This window comes from Lynx rufus, unplaced genomic scaffold (assembly GCF_022079265.1).
Source record: "Lynx rufus isolate CCGP_SWC_20201006 ecotype Redwood Valley unplaced genomic scaffold, mLynRuf1.p SCAF_45, whole genome shotgun sequence".
NCBI lineage: Eukaryota > Metazoa > Chordata > Mammalia > Carnivora > Felidae > Lynx > Lynx rufus.
Window position 1 is genome coordinate 1,364,368 of NW_025814862.1, and position 19,013 is coordinate 1,383,380.

General features: G+C 46.7%; 1 protein-coding gene across 1 annotated transcript in view; it reads left to right on the forward strand.

Annotated features, from left to right (window-relative positions):
* The window catches only part of CLTCL1 (clathrin heavy chain like 1), a 98,300-nt gene that overhangs the window by 70,794 nt on the left and 8,493 nt on the right, over positions 1-19,013 (forward strand). Inside the window, exons 20-26 of the mRNA XM_047098226.1 lie at positions 1,382-1,565; positions 3,699-3,891; positions 4,465-4,622; positions 11,058-11,222; positions 12,535-12,642; positions 15,344-15,511; positions 15,588-15,737. Of these exons, the coding sequence (XP_046954182.1) occupies positions 1,382-1,565; positions 3,699-3,891; positions 4,465-4,622; positions 11,058-11,222; positions 12,535-12,642; positions 15,344-15,511; positions 15,588-15,737 (1,126 nt within the window). The remainder of the gene's footprint in view (positions 1-1,381; positions 1,566-3,698; positions 3,892-4,464; positions 4,623-11,057; positions 11,223-12,534; positions 12,643-15,343; positions 15,512-15,587; positions 15,738-19,013) is intronic.

Sequence of the window (19,013 nt, forward strand, 5' to 3'; positions counted from 1 at the left end):
GGAATTGCATGAGATCTGTAGACCAGTTTGGGGATGGACAGTTGCTATTTTTACTATGTTTAGTGTGAATACAGTATGTCTCTCCATTAGATCTTTAACTTTTCTCATCAGCATTTTATATTTTTTAGTATCTAGATCATGTACATGTTTTATTAGATTTATACCTAAATATTTCATGCTTTGGGAGCTATTGTAAATAGGTACAGGGGTTTTTTTTGTTTACAGTTGTACATTGCTGGTATATAGAACCCCAATTAATTTAATGGTTAACCTTGTATCCTGATATGTTGCTAAGCTTACTTATTTGTCCTAGAATTTTTTTTCTTTGTAGATTCCTTGGAATTTTCTATCAATCATGTTGCCTGCAAATAGGGACAGTTGTATTTCTTCCTTTCTAATCTAGCTGCTTTTTATTTATTTTGCTTGCCAAACTGCCTTGACTAGAGCCTCCAGTAGAATGTTGAATAAAAGAGGGGAGAGTGGATATCCTTGTCTTCTTCCTGATCCTAGGGGGAAGCATTTGGTCTCTCACTATTGAGAGCTGTGGATATTTTGTAGATGGCCTTCATCAGATTGAAGAAGTTTCCTTATATTTCTAGTTTGCTGAGAGTCTTTATCATTACTGGGTGTTGGATTTTGTCACATGCTTTTTCTGAATCAATTAATGATGATCATGCTATTTTTCTTTTTATGATTCTTAATATGCATTACATTCATTTTTTCCCACATTTTTTAATAAGACAAAAGAAAACAAGTTTTATAAGAATGTATTTAGTATGATTAAAGTTCAAAAACATGAAAAACCACCTATATTGTTTATATACACAATTTATATGGTAGAACTATAAAGAACCACAAAGAACTAATAGAGGCACAGTTCAGGAAAATAGGCATCTGTGAAGTGGGAGCAGAGGCAGCTCCTAGAGAACCCACAGCCACCCTCCAGTGATTGGGGTGCTCTGATTTCTCCTAGCTGGTGCTTTCTCAAGACTTTGGACCACATATACTTCATAAATATTCTATTGTATCTATTCACCAATAATGTGTGTGTATTTTAAATATTTTTTTAAATTTATTTTTAACATTTATTCATTTTTGAGAAACAGAGACAGAGTGTGAATGGGGGAGGAGCAGAGAGAGAGGGAGACACAGAATTCGAAGGAGGCTCCAGGCTCTGAGCTGTCCAGAGCCTGACACGAGGCTCAAACTTACAAATTGCAAGATCATGACCTGAGCTGAAGTCGGACATTTAACCAACTGAGCCACACAGACACCCCTTAAATATTTTTAAATTGGAGGTCTTGGGCTGGTCAACCTTCGAAAGAGTGTTGTGTACAGCTTTCATTCCTGTGATACTGTGTTGACCACCCCTTCTTCTCAGGAATCTCCAGAATTTGCTGATCCTGACTGCCATCAAGGCAGACCGCACGCGGGTCATGGAATACATCAGCCGCCTGGACAACTACGATGCCCCAGACATTGCGAACATCGCCGTTAGTAGCGCACTGTATGAGGAGGCCTTCACCATCTTTCGCAAGTTTGATGTGAATGCATCAGCAATCCAGGTGAGCTGCTGAGTGCTTTCATGTTAAACCATAGTGCCTTCTGGTTGTCCAATATGTCTCTCAGATTCTTGTGCTCTTTTCTGCTCCTCAACAGTAACCCATCTTCCCAGCCTGTTGGCTTCTTCTCTGTTGGGTGCTCCTGCTGTCTGGCAGTTATCCCCGCTTCCTGGTCATTCCCCTAGACTTGGGTACCTGATGCAAGGTTGTGTGGTCAGCCCTGGTGACTGAGGTGTTCTGATTGTCAGGGGCCCTCACACGTGACTGCTGTAGTCCTTCACCCTCTGCTGCCTCAACTCCCTAGAGCAGTCCTGCCAGCCCTCCTGCCTGTTTTCAACCCCACCAAGAGCCCTTCCCTTAACCCTTCTCCCTTTCCTCCCAGTCTATTGGCCTTTTCTGGTTTTATTTCCAAATGGATTGTAAACCACAGGACAGATCACTTTAGTTGCTGTCTTACCAAAATTCTCTATGTCCTTGCCTCTTCCCTTACCATTTTTCTGTATCTCCTTATGAAATCTCAGATCTATAAGCCCCCCCTTTTGGTTCATACATGGTCTGTGGCCTTGCTGTGAGATCAAAACTATATGGGGTGGGGAGGGGCAACTGTTGTACCCCAGCCCTCCAGACTGTCCTTCAAGCCTGTGTTCTCTTGTTTGTTTGTTTGTTTGTTTTTTCATTTAAGTGCAAGTTAGTTAACATACAGTGTAATAATAATTTCAGGAATAGAATTTAGTGGTTCATCACTTACATGTAACAACCCGTGTTCATCCCAACAAGTGTCCTTCTTAATGCCCCTCACCCCTTTAGCCTTGTGCCCACCCAACACCCTACCAGCAACCCTCAGTTTGTTTTCTGTATTTAAGAATCTTACAGTCTGTCTCCCTCTCTGTTTTTATATTATTTTTGCTTCCCTTCCCTTTTGTTCATCTGTTTTATATCTTAAATTCCATATGAGTAAAATCATATGATATTTGTCTTTCTCTGACTTATTTCACTTAGCATAATATACTCTAGCTTTACACACGCTATTGCAAATGGCAAGATTTCATTTTTTTTGATCACCAAGTAATATTCCATTGTATGTATGTGTATACCACAACTTCTTTATCCATTCATCAGTCAATGGACATTTGGTCTCTTTCCCTACTTTGGCTATTGTCAGTAGTGCTGCTATAAACATTGGGGTGCATGTGCCCCTTTGAAACAGCATACCTGTATCCCTTGGATAAATACCTAGTGGTGCAATTGGTGGGTTGTAGGGTAGTTCTATTTTTAATATTTTGAGGAACTTCCGTACTTTTCTCCAGGGTGACTGCACCAGTTTGCATTCCCACCAGCAGTACAAAAGGTTATCTCTTTCTCTGCATCCTTGCCAACATCTGTCATTGCCTGAGTTGTTAATTTTAGCCATTCTGACGGTGTGAAGTGGTCTCTCATCGTGGTTTTGATTTGTATTTCTCTGTTGATGAGTGATGTTGAGCATCTTTTCACATGTCTGTTAGCCATCTGGATATCTTCTTTGGAAAGGTATCTATTCATATCTTTTACCCGTTTCTTCACTGAATTGTTTTTTGGGTGTTGAGTTTGATAAGTTATTTATAGATTTCGGATACTACCCCTTTATCTGATATGTCATTTGCAAATATCTTCTCCCATTGGGCCAGTTGCCTTTTAGTTTTGTTGATTGTTTCCTTTGCTCTGCAGAAGATTTTTATCTTAATGAGGTCCCAATAGTTCATTTTTGAAGCCTGTTTTCTGCCTGATGAGCTATCTCACTCCCTATAGTAGCTCTTTGAGCCTTTTTCCACCCTATATGCCCCATTGTACTATCTTACCAGGATCAGGAGGCAACTTCCATGTCCTCTTCCTGGCCCAAAAAGCTTAGCTTGGCTGTCCATTTCTTTATGCCTTTTCGTTGGAGTGTCTCTTCTCTGCATGGCATATTCCTCCTATATAATAGATCTTGTCCTTTCCCTCCACTCATCATCTAAGAAATACTTAATGCCCAGTTGCTTTGGACTGAATTGAAATGGTCATGCAGCTTTAGGCAAAATGTAGAACTGAACAAAAATCCATCTGCTCCATGGAGCTGACTGTGTGTTGTGGAGAACGAGAACCCTCTTGTGTAACCCCTAGGTCCTGATTGAGCACATTGGAAACCTAGACCGAGCATACGAGTTTGCAGAGAGATGCAATGAACCTGCTGTGTGGAGTCAGCTGGCCTGCGCCCAGCTCCAGAAAGACTTGGTGAAGGAAGCCATCGACTCCTACATCAGAGCTGACGACCCTTCCTCTTACTTGGAAGTCGTTCAGGCAGCCAGTAGGAGCAGTAAGTTAACCTCTCCCCAGGGCTCTGCTTCTCACTGGTGTGAAGCCTGGCAAGACAAGGATGTCACCCTCCCAGGAATCTGCACATATTATACATCTAGAGATACTGGAGACACTGCTGAATGAAAATTTTTCGAAAGAACCTGAAATAACTGTTAAACTCTGTTAATGACACTAGCTCTTCAGTTGAATGTTAACTAGATACTAGCTCTTTGGTTGACTAGACAGTTTAAGCACAATGGATAGCATTATCGTGGTAATCTTAAGGTCAGAAACTTAGACCCAGAGCTTCTTCTGGCCTTTCCAGTTGACTGTGGTGCTCACTTCTCCAGGGGCTGGAATAAGCATCCTGTTTCCTGGTGAGGTCTTTACTTGGTGAAATGGAAGTTCCCATCCTCAGGGTCAGCCCCCATGTGGTTCTGCCCTTTCTGTTTCTCCCACCTGGGATGGAGTTCTACTTATCAGGCAAACAAAGATGTTTACACGTCTTAGCTGAGGACAGAATGGGATGAATTGAGCCTCCTGTTTAAATTTAGCAGCTCTGAATTAACCTATTTTTGTTTTCTGTCTTTAGACAATTGGGAAGATCTGGTGAAATTCCTACAGATGGCCAGGAAAAAGGGCCGTGAATCCTATATAGAGACTGAACTTATTTTTGCCCTGGCTAAAACTGGTCGCCTGTCTGAGTTAGAAGATTGTATTAATGGACCCAACAATGCCCACATCCAACAGGTAGGTCATGCCCTGGGGACCATGAACTGCTGCACATAGGTTCAGGGATTTCTCCCTAGAGTGGCTCAAATATGCCACACAGTGAATTAAGTCCTTTATTACTGTCACTGGTATGGGAGTTAAGGCCACTGGCTGTGCACATCAGAATGATTCTCCTAGAGAAGAAAGTGTCAGGACTATGTGCCAGTGTTCTAGCTATTATTGCTGGAGAGCAAATTGAACTGAGCAATTGGCCAGGTAAAACAGATATGTTGGAAATTAATAGCTTTTCCATATGTCAGCAATTATCAAATAACATAATGGGAAAAATATTTTTTAAAGTCTATTTATTTTAAGAGAGAGAGCACAAGTCAGGGAGGGGCAGAGAGGGAGAATCCCAATCAGGCACTGACAGTGCAGAGCCTGATGTGGGGGTCGAATTCACAAACCGTGAGATCATGACCTGAACGAAAGTTGGCCATTTAACCAGCTGAGCCACGCAGGCACCCCAAAGATATTTTTAAAAAAATTTTTAGGGGCGCCTGGGTGGCTCAGTCGGTTAAGCGTCCGACGTCGGCTCAGGTCACGATCTTGCGGTCTGTGGGTTCAAGCCCCACGTCGGGCTCTGGGCTGATGGCTCAGAGCCTGGAGCCTGCTTCCGATTCTGTGTCTCCCTCTCTCTCTGACCCTCCCCCGTTCATGCTGTGTCTCTCTCTGTCTCAAAACTAAATAAACTTAAAAAAAATTAAAAAAAATTTTTTTTTAATGTTTATTTTTTTGAGATAGAGCATGAGCAAGGGAGGGGCAGAGAGAGAGGGAGATGCAGGATCCAAAGCAGTGTGAGGACTGCTGAGGTGTCAGCACAGAGCCCGACGGGGCTCAAACCCACAAACCTTGAAATCATGACCTGAGCTGAAGTCAGATGCTTAACTGACTAAGCAACCCCCCAAGCACCCCAAAAATATTTTTTAAAGTAGGAGTAACATCAGGGAGCCTGGGTGGCTCAGTCGGTTAAGCATCTGACTCTTGATTTCAGCTCAGGTCACGATTTCATGGTTTGTGAGAGTAGCAGAGAACCTACTTGGGATTCTCTCTCCTTCTGTCTCTGCCCCTTCCCTACTCGTCCTTTCTCTCTCCCTTTCTGTCTCTCTTTCAAAATAAATAAACTTAAAAAAAATGAATAACACAAAAATGTTTAAACTAAACTTAAGGAAAAATGTTAAATAAAAAAAAGATCTAAAGAACTGTAGAGTCTGCTATTTCCTCAGGTAGTGTTACCCCTAGAAAAAGTGATAGAGATGAAGGGATAATGGAATGTATTCTAACCCCTCTTAAAAGAAAACACACACTTTACTGAAATAACACAAAAGTGGACTTTTGATTCTTTAATTCAGAGTAAGAACCAATTAACTGGAAATTAGGTTGGGGTTTTATTTAAAAAAAAATTCTTTTTTAACGTTTATTTATTTTTGAGACAGACAGAGCATGAACGGGGGAGGGTCAGAGAGAGGGAGACACAGAATCTGAAACAGGCTCCAGGCTTTGAGCTATTAGCACAGAGCCCGACGCGGGGCTCGAACTCACGGACCGTGAGATCATGACCTGAGCCGAAGTCGGACGCTTAACCGACTGAGCCACCCAGGCGCCCCTAGGTTGGGGTTTTAAAAGGGCTTAAAAGTTCATCATGTAATTTTATAATTAAAATTCCAGATGAAAGGTAAAAGTTGAGAAGTTTTGGGGCACCTGGGTGGCTCAGTCGGTTAAGCATCCAACTTCAGCTCAGGTCATGATCTCACGGTTTGTGGGTTCGAGCTCCACATCAAGGTCTGTGCTGACAGCTCAGAGCCTGGAGCCTGCTTTGGATTCTATGTCTCCCTCTCCCTCTCTCTCTCTTTGTCCCTCCCTGACTCACGCTCTGTCTCTCTGTCTCAAAAATAAATAAAAATGTTAAAAAAAAAGTTAAGTTTTTCCTTAAAAAAAGTTTTAAATATTTATTTGAATCTTTGTGTGAGGAAGGAATTTTTAAATTTTTTTTTCAACGTTTATTTATTTTTGGGACAGAGAGAGACAGAGCATGAACGGGGGAGGGGCAGAGAGAGAGGGAGACACAGAATCGGAAGCAGGCTCCAGGCTCTGCCCAGAGCCTGACGCGGGGCTCGAACTCACAGACCGCGAGATCGTGACCTGGCTGAAGTCGGACGCTTAACCGACTGCGCCACCCAGGCGCCCCAGGAATTTTTAAGAATATAAGCAGTGGGGGGGCGCCTGGGTGGCGCAGTCGGTTAAGCGTCCGACTTCAGCTCAGGTCACAATCTTGCGGTCCGTGAGTTCGAGCCCCGCGTCAGGCTCTGGGCTGATGGCCCAGAGCCTGGAGCCTGCTTCCGATTCTGTGTCTCCCTCTCTCTCTGCCCCTCCCCCGTTCATGCTGTCTCAAAAATAAATAAATGTTAAAAAAAAAAATTAAAAAAAAAAAAGAATATAAGCAATGGAAGAAAGCACAAAGGAAAGTATCAGTTCATCTAATGCATAAAAGTTTTAAATATATGTATATTCCTAATCATGGGCCTCATAGGTCTAGATGTAAAAATAAATCCGAAGAAAGAAGAAAAGGCCCACAGAGCCTTACATATAAATACTTAATTATTGCAGCATGATTTATACTATTAACAATTAAAAGCCAGTGTCCGAAAAAAGAAAATAAGTAAACAACATCCACCAATGGAATATAATACAGCCATTACAAGTATTTAGAGCCTTGTTTGTGATAGAAAAACCTTTCAAAGTAAGTTCCAGCTGAGTGAAATCCTGCATGTACAATATGATGAACGTATCTACCTGCCTAGAAAAATGTCCCAGGTGGTGATAGTGAAGAACTCAGGGTTACGGACTGGGCAGTACTATTCCATTTCCTTTCACTTGCCTGTGTTTGCCAAGTCTTGTTTTAATCGGTGACCATAACTTTTATAATTACCTTTATGATCAGAAAATTAATAAAGGTATTAGAAAATGATACCTTGTCCCCAGCAACATGGATGGAACTGGAAGGTATTATGCTGAGTGAAATAAGTCAGTCAGAGAAGGATAGATATCATATGTTTTCACTGATATGTGGATCTTGAGAAACTGAACAGAAAACCATGGGGGAAGGGAAGGGGAAAAAAATAAATACAAACAGAAAGGGAGGGAGGCAAACCACAGGAGACTATTAAATACAGAGAGTGGTGTGGATGGGTGGATGAGGAATTTGGGGAGAGGGAAAATGGCTGATGGGCATTGAGGAGGGCACTTGTTGGGATGAGCACTGGGTGTTGTATGGAAGCCAATTTGACAATAAATTATATTCATAAAAAAAAGGAAAAATGAAACCTTGTCCAGAATCTCCCTCTGAATTCAAAATAGAATTCTCCTGGCTAGTGAGCCTATTATATATCATAGCCAGAGATGCTGCCCTGGGTCACACAGAAGGTATTTCCCACTGGAAGCTGGCCAGACTGGGAAGCCCAGATGGCTTTTTTTGTTCTTCGCCTCTGTACATGGCGGCCCTAAGGCCCTGTTCCCTGCCTTCCACAGTCCTCCAAGGTGGGGTCAGTACACTTCAGCCAGATCCAGCCCACCACCTGTTTTTATGTTTCCCACAGTCTGGCTTCTGCTGACTACATTCCCATGATGTCAATTAACTCATTTTCCCTGGATTGTCTATAAATTGGTAGTAACAACAGTCTTAAAGGATCATAAACTTTGACACAATACTTCATTAATCCATCCATTCAACAAACTTTTCTTGAGCATCTGCCATATGCCAGGGTAGGGACTGTGGATGCAGGTGTGACAATAGTAGTCAGATTTCTCCCTTTGTGGATCTTAAGATCCATTTGAGAAATTTGTGATGTGTTAAATGGTATGTGTTTAGAAGAAAAGTGCAGCAGGGAGGTGGGGCAGTGTAGAACAGGTGATGTGGTAAGGTGGGCGGTGCCCTTCTAGACAGGTGGCTAGGAAGGTGTCCTGCAGGTGAATTCTTGAGTCTGCATCCCTCTGGGGGAGGAGGCCTGAGTGCAGAGAGAACGGCCTGTGCAGGGGTGCCTTGAGGCGTGTTTGCGTATGTTGCAGGAGCAGAGGTAGTCCAGGTGACTGAGGCAGTACAGTCAAACACGGGCTCACAGTTCAAGCCAAAGAGGGGAGAGGTGGTTTTTTTGGCACGGCGCGTCGGGACTTGTGGGCCACCAGCAGGATTCTGGATTCCACTCTGGGTGAGACCAGAGGACTCTGAGCAGAGGAGACCATGATCTGGTCTTAAGGGTTAATAGAACTCCTCTGGTTGCTGTCCTGAAAACAGACTGAAGCACAGAGGCAGAAGCAGTGAGAGAGATAAGAGGCTGTTCAGTAGCCCAGGCCAGAATCAATGGCCACTCAGAGAAATGAGTTAAGGTGAGTGACAGAGAGCTGGTGGTAAGCTTGGGTTGCTGGTGGAGTGTGAGTGAGAAGGGGGAGTGAGGCAACTATGCCATGTGGGGCATAAGACAGTCCTGGACAGATGGACTTGTGCCTACTGAGGTGGGGGCCATGTAGGAGCCTGCCTTGGGGGCAGTCAGGACTCATGCAGACAAGTTCAATCTCGGCTTCCATGGGCATCTGTCCAACTGGGTACAGGAGTACAATTTCCAAGGAGAATTTGGGACAAGAGCTATAAATGTAGCAGCCTTCAGTGTGCAGTTGACACTGTGCAGTGGGGAGAGGCTGAGGCCTGAGACCGGGCACCCCAACAGGGAAAAATTGAGCTGGAAAATGGCTGGGAGTGGGGACACAAAAGCAAGGGGTTGTACAGGGAAGCAAGTAGGGGTCTGTCAGGGAGAGTGATGGGTAAGCCAGATGCTGTGCATCCTGAGCTGGAGATGCAGCAGCGGTGACCCTGTTAGGGAGTCGGCAAGAGCCTAATTCCAGAAGCCCAAGAGGACAGAATGAAACTGGGAACAACTCTTAAGAAACATCTCTTCTGGGGCGCCTGGGTGGCGCAGTCGGTTAAGCGTCCGACTTCAGCCGGGTCACAATCTCGCGGTCCGTGAGTTCGAGCCCCGCGTCGGGCTCTGGGCTGATGGCTCAGAGCCTGGAGCCTGTTTCCGATTCTGTGTCTCCCTCTCTCTCTGCCCCTCCCCCGTTCATGCTCTGTCTCTCTCTGTCCCAAAAATAAATAAACGTTGAAAAAAAAATTTAAAAAAAAAAAAAAAAGAAAGAAACATCTCTTCTAAGAAATGTGGCTCAGAAGGAAAGAGTAGAAGCAGAATGGTAGCTGATAGCTGGACTCAGATCTCAGTGAAGATTGGTTGGTTTGGTTTGGAGCTGGGGAAAACAACAGTGATTCCTTAAGCTTGTAGGAGTGATTTAGTACAGAGGGAGAAATCTCTGCCAGGGCTTACAGAGGAGAGGGGCTGGGGTCATGTGCACAATGGAGTTGGATTTGGTGGCCAGGTGAGGGCCACAGATGCAGCTAGGGGAAAGGCTCAGTCCTAGTGCTTATGGAAGGGTTCTTCTGGTTGTGTCTGTCTCCTCATGGGCTGGGAAGCCAGGCACTCAGCTTGAGCTGCTGGATTTGGGGAGGGGAGATAGGAAATGGTGTACAAGGAGTAAGTACCTGGGTTGAGAATTGCTAGTGTTGGGAGCTCCTCTGGGATCACTGTCATAAATTGAAGAGAGCCTGGGCAGCACTTTGGGGTTCACTTGTTTGAATTTAGCTCTGCAGTCCCAGGTGTGGAGTTGACAGAGAACCACTCTGAATAGGACTGGGGTTTGACTGAGTGAGCAAAGCCAAGTATAACCAAGGGAGTGAGGGGAGAGTCACATGGCTTGCCAACAGCTGGCAAGCTGGGAGGAGAGTTGGCAGGGTATAGATGGGAGTGGTGGGGTGCTGGAGGCGGTAAGCTGGAAAGGAAGGGAGGGGCAGGCAGAGAATGGGTTCTTGTGCTAGGCTTCCCAGGGGTGGCACCTGATAGTAACCCCCTGTTGCCATGAGGAACACAGGTCCTCAGAGCAGAGGTAGTCAAAGAAAGCTAAAGCTGTCTCGAAATGAGGGAGATCTGTGGATGACAGCAAGAACGAGGGCTGGTGTGTGATCCCTGGCAGGCTATTCTCTGGTGGGCAGCTGTTAGTGGGGAGGAGGGGACTGGCCTTGAAGCAGCAAGGAGCACAGCTCTGAGGCCAGGCCTTCTGGGGTACAGATGTGGGAGATGACAGCCAGTATACACAGGAGCAGGTAGGTGGAGACCACAGGCTCAGTGGCACACTTCCTTCTTCAGAAGTTCTGTGGTGGCCCAGGCTGCTGTGTTATCAGAAAGATACTCATCTTCTTTGAAAACAGAACACCCGTGTTCTTTGAGAACACCCCTGTCACTTAGAAACTTTAAACCAACTCTAGAGAATCTTACCATTTAAGAAGGACTCAGAAAGCTACTCGGTTGTTCATAGGTTGGAGACCGCTGTTACGAGGAGGGAATGTATGAGGCTGCCAAGCTGCTCTACAACAGTGTTTCTAACTTTGCCCGCCTGGCTTCCACCCTGGTCCACCTTGGAGAGTATCAGGCAGCCGTGGACAGCAGCCGCAAAGCCAACAGCACCCGGACGTGGAAGGAGGTAAGCATAGGAAGTCTCCAGGAGACCACTAGTCTCCAGGCCTTCCTGCCTTATCCTTCCTTCCTCCACACCCTTGTGCCAGCTGGGATGTGTCTGGATGCCTGCCTTGTCCAGGCAGGATTCTGAGTCTTCAGCATTTGTGGTTGAGGCAAAGGCCCTAGAGAACCCTGTGTTCGACCAATCATCTCCCAGAAGTTGTCTTAATGGCATGGAATTATCAGTATGAGAAGTCATATCATAATTTAAAATATTTTTTAAAATCGTATGACCTTATTAGTGGTATAATCAATGTAAGTTGGCATTTTGGTCTCTTGTAGTAAATTGGTAGGGCATGTTGTCTTATAGCGAGCTCTCTGATGATATCAGAATCCTCTGAGAGTAGAAAAATGTTTGTAAAGAGAAGTGCAAAAGATTTAGCTTCAATGAATCTCTGAAGTATTATTTAATAAAAGATTAAAACCCACCTAAATGTCCAATATCAAGGGCATGGCTAAATAGTGTACATATTGCAATGCTACCAAAATGAACAGGAGGTTACAGAAGAGGAGGTTTCAAGTATTCTGTGAGAAATGTGTAGTAAGTAGAATGTCAAGTGTAATTCCATTCTGTGAGTATGTGAGAGAGAGATCTGGTGGTTGCTATATAACAAGAAAAATAGTAACAATTGTGTCTCAGGGTAATGACCAGTTTTCGCTGGGTTATGTGTTTTTGTTTTTTTTTTCTGGGTTTCTGCCAGCTCTGCCTATAGGTATGAGGTCTCTCTTTAGGCCTTGAAAGAAGAGCAGCTTAACGGCCCTTTCTGAGTCCTTTTGAGCAGAAGCCCAAGAGGTTCTTCCACTTCTCAGACCTTGTTGTCATTAAGTGCCCATACTGCAGAATGCCTAAAACAAAAGTTCAGTGTAAAAAATATTTATGAAAGCTCCTCCTGTATAAACAGTACTCAGATCTACTGTGCTCCATTGACAGTTATTCTTGAGCTTTGTAAAACTGTTTTCAAGTCCCAAACCTGAAATTCCAGCTTTGCTTCCCTGTCACCCAGAGAGACCTCCACATCTCAGGGTATAGAAGTAATTCATGATCCCTCTTCTCTCTGGTCTCAAACACCCCCTTGGCCTGCAGATTAGAAATGTCATTATTGTTCCTCCCAGTCTCACACAGCTCACCTTTCAGTTATTTACTTACTCAGAATCTAACTTTAAAAACCCTGTTTGCTGCTATTTCTTCATTTGTAGTTGCATCCCTGGAAGCCAGCTGTTGTGGCACTGTGCCCTGTCTTGGGAACACTCATGCTGTCTGGCCTTCCTTCCCATAGGTATGCTTTGCATGCGTGGATGGGCAGGAGTTCCGCCTTGCACAACTGTGTGGTCTTCACATTGTCATTCACGCAGATGAGCTGGAGGAACTGATACGCTATTACCAGGTAATTAGTCTCTGGCCAGAAGTGATCTCTACTGGCAGTGGAGATGATTAGTGAGACTTAAATGCTCCAAATAAAGAGACACTCATTCCCTTATCACATCCATGGGTAGGCATACGAAGCACTGTCTCTATGGGAAAGCCTTTTCATGTGCTAGACGTAAATCCATATGCTGTCCATAAATCACATTGGTATGTTAGATCTCTTGGACCTCACTGCTGGCTGGTATTTGTGTTTTTAACACAAATGGAGTTTTAACACAAAAGGAGTACACCCCCTTCTCTTGTGTCCTTGGACCTTCAGAAGCCCAGACAGTGGCTTGCACATGTGGATAACCATTGGGTAACTTGCTGGGAACACTGTGACCCAGTCATGGCAGAGCCACAGCCTATACCCCAGTCGCCCAGAGTGTGTGGCCCACAGAGGGTATGATTATCAGGTGCCATAGAGACAGAGGACATGTGACAGTCCAGGGGAGGGAACCCCAGGAGAACTTTGAAGGGTGGAAGCTGTCCGTGTCAGTGTCATAGTTAAGTTTCACTGTCAAGTGGTTGACACACATCAGTGTGTTTGGGGCCTGGGCCTCTGCTTATGGGAGTCCTGGAACTGTGTGGTCATACCTGGTGGGGTCAGCATAGCAGACTAAAGGTTTGATTTTGCTCAGCAGTACTGTTCCCATGGAACTCAAGCCCCAGCCTCTCTCACTGAGTGGACAATAAGGACTGGAGGGAACTTAGTGAGTCACAGGGTTCAAGGGGCCTGTGAGCTTGTGAGCGTGGGTACCACTGGAGTCTAAAATGCCAAGCTAGGGGCGCCTGGGTGGCTCAGTCGGTTAAGCGTCCAACTTCAGCTCAGGTCATGATCTCACAGTCCGTGAGTTCGAGCCCCGCGTCGGGCTCTGGGCTGATGGCTCGGAGCCTGGAGCCTGCTTCCGATTCTGTGTCTCCCACTCTCTCTGCCCCTCCCCCATTCATGCTCTGTCTCTCTCTGTCTCAAAAATAAATAAACTTAAAAAAAATAAGAAATAAAATAAAATAAAATGCCAAGCTAAGCTTGATGACTTCTTAGTGACATATGCTTTCCTATTCCACAGAAGTTAGAGAAGTAAAACTATAAACAGAGAAAGTAATAAAGCAGTTTGGTGGCTTACAGAATACTTCATTTGTTCAGCAAATGGTGGAGTACCTGCCATGTGCTGGGCATTATTCTAGATAATGGTATCAGTGTACATAACAGAAAAACCCACATTCAGTTGAATTTACATTCAGTGAGGTTGACAGGCAACAAACGTCATGTTTGGAAGTGATGAGTAACAGCGACAGTGGAGTGCCTGGGTAGAGCTTCATGAAGGGGCCGTCAAGGTCATACTAACTGAGAGGCCAAAACTGAACAGAGACCTGGAGAAATTGAGGGGTCTGGTCATGGGGATATTTGAGTGGAAGGGTCAGCAGCCAGGGCAGAGTCCAGAGGCAGGAATGTGCCAGGTATTTGAGGAAGGGCCCTGGAGGACACAGATCATCATGGAGGACTCACAGCAGGACATAGGACCTGAAGGTAAGGGGCCATTCTGGCTTGCATGTTGAGAATAGACTTTTCCTGGGGCAGGGAGAAAGGGGGAGGGGGCAGGTGGCAGCCGGGAGAACACTGGGGCAGGTGATGTGGGGTTAGAAGTGCTCAGGCGATCAGGTTTGGGGGGTGTTTTAAGTGTGCAGCCAAATTGATATGTTAGTGGATTGTGTGTGGGTGAGAGAGAAAAGTCCAGGATGACTCCATTTATTTCAGGCCTGAACAACTAGAGATAGAGTTCTCACCAGTGGACATGGGGAAGACTAAAGGCAGAGGCTGGTGGAAGGGAAGGACGGATTAAGTTTTGGACATACCAAGTTTGAACTGCCAATTGGATGTTCATATAGAGGTGCCAGAGGTGGGAGATGGAAACAGGGCCTGGTATTTAGAGAAGAAACCCAGCTAGAGAAATGAAATAGGACACACAGATGGGACATAAAGACACACAACTAAGTGAGGTCATGAGGGGTGATAGCAGATAAAGAAGAGCAGAAAGCGAGTCCAGGGCCCTCCAGCATGGGTTGGGATAAAGTAAGAAGAAGCTCCAGAGAACAAGGCATCTGAGTAGCTGTGCACAGGAGGGAGGGACAGTTAGCCAGACAGGGTCCTGCTGAGGAACTTGCTACAAAAGGGAGTAGAAAAATGGGATGGCACTGGTAGGGACCATGGGGTTAAAAAAGATTATTTCTGGATGGGAGAATTAGCAGGATGTTTGCTAAAGGCAAGCTGTGGAGGGAGAAGCTGATGCCAAGAGAAAAGAAGACCATTGCTGGCCCAGCAGCCCCAGTAGGTGGCAGGAGCTGGGGCCTGGGTTCCAGGCTGGCTGGATCCTAAGCAGGAACACAAACAGGTGCAGATGCTAATAGGGTCAACATAGGCTTTTGCTTCTGATGGCTTCCATTTCTCAGTGAAGCAGGAAGAAGGTTATCCACAGAGTGAAGACAGGGAGTGAGGAGGGTGTGAAATAGCCCTCTGGGGATGACCCTTGAGGTTTTCCGGCATTAATGTGATGGGAACCAGTCAGACTGAGCTCAGGCATGTTGGCAGGCTGGAACCAGAGTGTATAACTGAGAGGGAGCAAGGCTGGCCACCCCAGGTGCATTTACCCCTACCCCAAGCACATCTGTTGGTCTGTCAGGATCGGGGCTACTTTGAGGAACTGATCTCCCTGCTGGAGGCAGCCCTGGGCCTGGAGCGGGCCCACATGGGCATGTTCACAGAACTGGCCATCCTCTACTCCAAATTCAAGCCTCAGAAGATGCCAGAGCACCTGGAGCTCTTCTGGTCCCGAGTCAACATCCCAAAGGTAATCTAGCCATCCTTGGGGTTCTAGCTGCCATGTGCACGTGTGGCACAAGCCCAACCCATGGCTGTCCCTGCAGGTGCTGAGAGCTGCAGAGCAGGCGCACCTCTGGGCAGAGCTGGTGTTCCTCTATGACAAGTACGAAGAGTATGATAATGCCGTCCTTACCATGATCAATCACCCTACTGATGCCTGGAGGGAAGGGCAATTCAAGGATGTCATTGCCAAGGTAAGAGAGTGCCCAAGCATCAGCTCCTGCCTGCTGTTGCCCAGCCTGTCCTGGGGGCGGGTGGGCCAAATGCCAGTGTGTGTGCCTCAGGGCATGTTGCCATCATCTTGTCAGAGTCTCACTGCCCTCTGTGCAGGTGGTGGTGATTCCATCTGCACAAAGGGAACAGGGAACAGATGCTTAGGGTGGGTAGTGACTGGCCTAGGGCCCCACAGCTAGGCAACAGGCAGGGGGTGAGGTCCAGGACCATTCTCCCCACCCTGCTCTCACACAGGGTCCTGGACAGCCAGACCCTGGCGTTTGCTCTTCCTTCTGCCCTCTGGAGGGACTCCCACCTCCAGACCCGGTCTATATCATTTCCTATCATATTGTTTCATATTTTCTACCTTATGACATATTTTTTCTTTATATCTCCCCCTCCAAAACTTCCAGCTCCAGAGAACACAGGCTCCTGACAGAGGTGGAGTCATGAGCCCAGATCTACTGGCCTCTGGGTCCCCACTCTTCCGAGGAGCCTCTATCCTCCCATAGTCTAGTCATGCTAAACCAGGGTGCTTGCCAAGCTATTTCACTAGCTGCCAGATACTGTTGGAAGAGGTCAGGTCTGGGGACATGCACCAAGCGGGCCTCTGCTGTTTTGTTTCTGGGACCAGAGTGGGCCTTGCCTCCAAGCCTCTCCTTCTCTGTGAGCTCTGTGTGTATATTAGAAGCCTAGGAGGTGAAGCTTTCTGTCATCAGTCTCTGGGTCTTTTGCTTTGAGTGTTCTTATTTTGTTCCAGTGGCTTTTCATGAATAACTTGCCCACAGGTCTCCCGTTTGCTGTCAGTGAAAGATAGCATTCTGACCATGTCTCTGTCGTGTTGCTCCCAAGGTGGGGGCACGGCTCCTTACATCTGGATCAGAGGGCCATCTGTCTTCTGTTCCACATATGACTGCTGAGTGGAGGTGTGGGTGACAGGTGGGGTACCTACCCAGGTCTTAGCATCCGAGGTCACACACATCAGTGCTATTCAGCATAATCAGTGAGATCACTGGCCATTTGACACACATCCTACCCTGTACAGGGTCTGCAGGTTGCTAATGGAAGGGCAGGCTAATAGAAGAGAAGGCCCTAGCACACATGAATAACATGCTGGAAAACACATACCTGATCAGTTCTAGGTGTGCTTTTCTCACATTAACTTGAATGCTATCAGGGTGCATTTTAAAGTTGATGATGTGCCATGGTTGAGGTGGCAGTGCTTTTTGTTTCTTAGTGGTGTCTGGAGCGTTGGAGTTGTCCAGGCAGCTGATGTGGCCCATGACCCAAGTGCAATCTACCCTGATGGTGGTCAGGATCAGCAGATTCCTAAAGAGAGATGGAGGTCAGCATGGCGTCTTGGGTCCCAGGTCACATGCTCATGGACGAGACTGTGTCTTGTGGGAAAACAGTGTTCATGCAGGTGACAGCTGAGTTCTGTTCTTAGTACAACGCCAGTGCCTCTGCCTGTCTGCCATGTGGGAGACTCCTATGAGCTCAACATGTGGAGGAGAGAAAGGAGGTGGAGGACACCAGCAGGCATGGTGGCCTGCCAGAGAGGACATTGTTGGTACTGTGGGTACACAACAGGAGAGCTTTAGAATAGCCTGGCCACAGGACTGAGTGGTGGAGGGCCAAGCAGGGGTGACATAGACCAGGGTTACATCCCAGCTCAGCCATTTGCTATCTCTGTCATTTTGAGCTGGTGTCATCACTATCAACCTCGGTGACTCCATCCATAAAATGGACATGTTTCCTGCCTGCCAAGTGTTCAGTGGCAAGTGCCCAGCCAACAGCAGGTGCCTCTCACAGGTAGCACAGTGTCAGGAACCAGCACACCCTAGCTGGTCACCCTTGAGCCTCAGTTTTCTTTTCTTCAAAATAGGAATAATGCCCTGTCCCTAGGCCTTAGGTAGTAGTAGCCATCCTTACCAACTGCACAAGTGGGTATGGCTGTGTTGGTGCTCTCATCCTGGTACATGGCTCCACAGGAGGGTGCCGTGCAGATGCCAGTGCCCTAGATGGGAGCAGTGGATTCTTTAGAGGGTGCCAGATGCCTCCAGATCAGCAGCTCGGTCCAACACAACACATGTCCATTGATCCACACCCAGAGGGGTGGGGCCGGCTCTTGTCCAGCTTCACAGTCACTGCAGTGGGGGAAGAGCATGGCCAATTGTGCTCTGTCTTAAGCCATCCAACCAGAACGATATGGGACACTCTGGTCATGCTTTAATGAAGGCTGCAAGGTCTTGATCAAAAGTCAAGGAAAGTTATCCAGTGTGCCCTTGCCCATCCACCCCACCTTATGTCCCCACGGTCCTTTCTGCTTATTAGACATTTAGTCTGGCTGGCGACCATTGATCGGGTCCAGATACCACTGAGTGAAAGGGCCTGGCCGGAAGATTAGCAGTTCGAGAACTCTGATGCAGTATGCCCAGGGGAGGGGGTGGGGGGCACTGCTCTCCTTTGCACCCACAAGGGCAGCACCAGGGACCCTGAGGCCATTCTAGGTCAGAATCTGTGGTGACAGTGACTGCTCTGCTCTGAGGGGCACATCTAAGTTAGGGAGGGGAGAGGAGGGTAAAGTCAGTAACCAGCAAGAGTACCAGTAATGGGCAGAGCTATGGACAGTCATCTTCCTCCACCATTTGGTCTGCAGATGTCACGGGCCCACATTGCTGCTAGCTCACCTGGACCTGGTATTGCTAGAGAGCTCCCATGCGCCCACCCCCTCCACCCAGTATGGCTCTAGTGTTGCCATGCCCTGTGTGTACCCCTGCACCTTTGTATGTTCCTTTGGACATGCTCATCACCACTAACCTGGCACAGTCCTTCTGGAGGCAGGAGTCCCCTTGCTCTCCTCTGAACACAAGGCCCTACAGTCAGCAAGCCTGGAAGGGTGGCCTTCCTGGGGGCACAGGGTCAGCCTGGAGAGACTCAGCCCTCCTCTGCCTACCAGGGTACCTGGTCTGAACATCGTGGTGTCTTGTCTGAGAGCAGTGGAAACATAACAGGATTTGCTGCTGCTCAGCCTGAGCTTCCCAGGGAGGACTGGGGGAATCTTGCTTGGATAAAACCATGTTTTGGTGTTTGGGTTTATCCTGGCTTGTTACCCCTCATGCATTCACTCATCAGATACTAGCTGAGCATCAACCCCACGTCAGATACTGCAATGAATCAGGAAACAAAGGCCAGCCTCTTAGGTCATTGGGATGCAAGTGCTGAGGAGAAAAATGTCACAGAGATGGGAAAAGGGG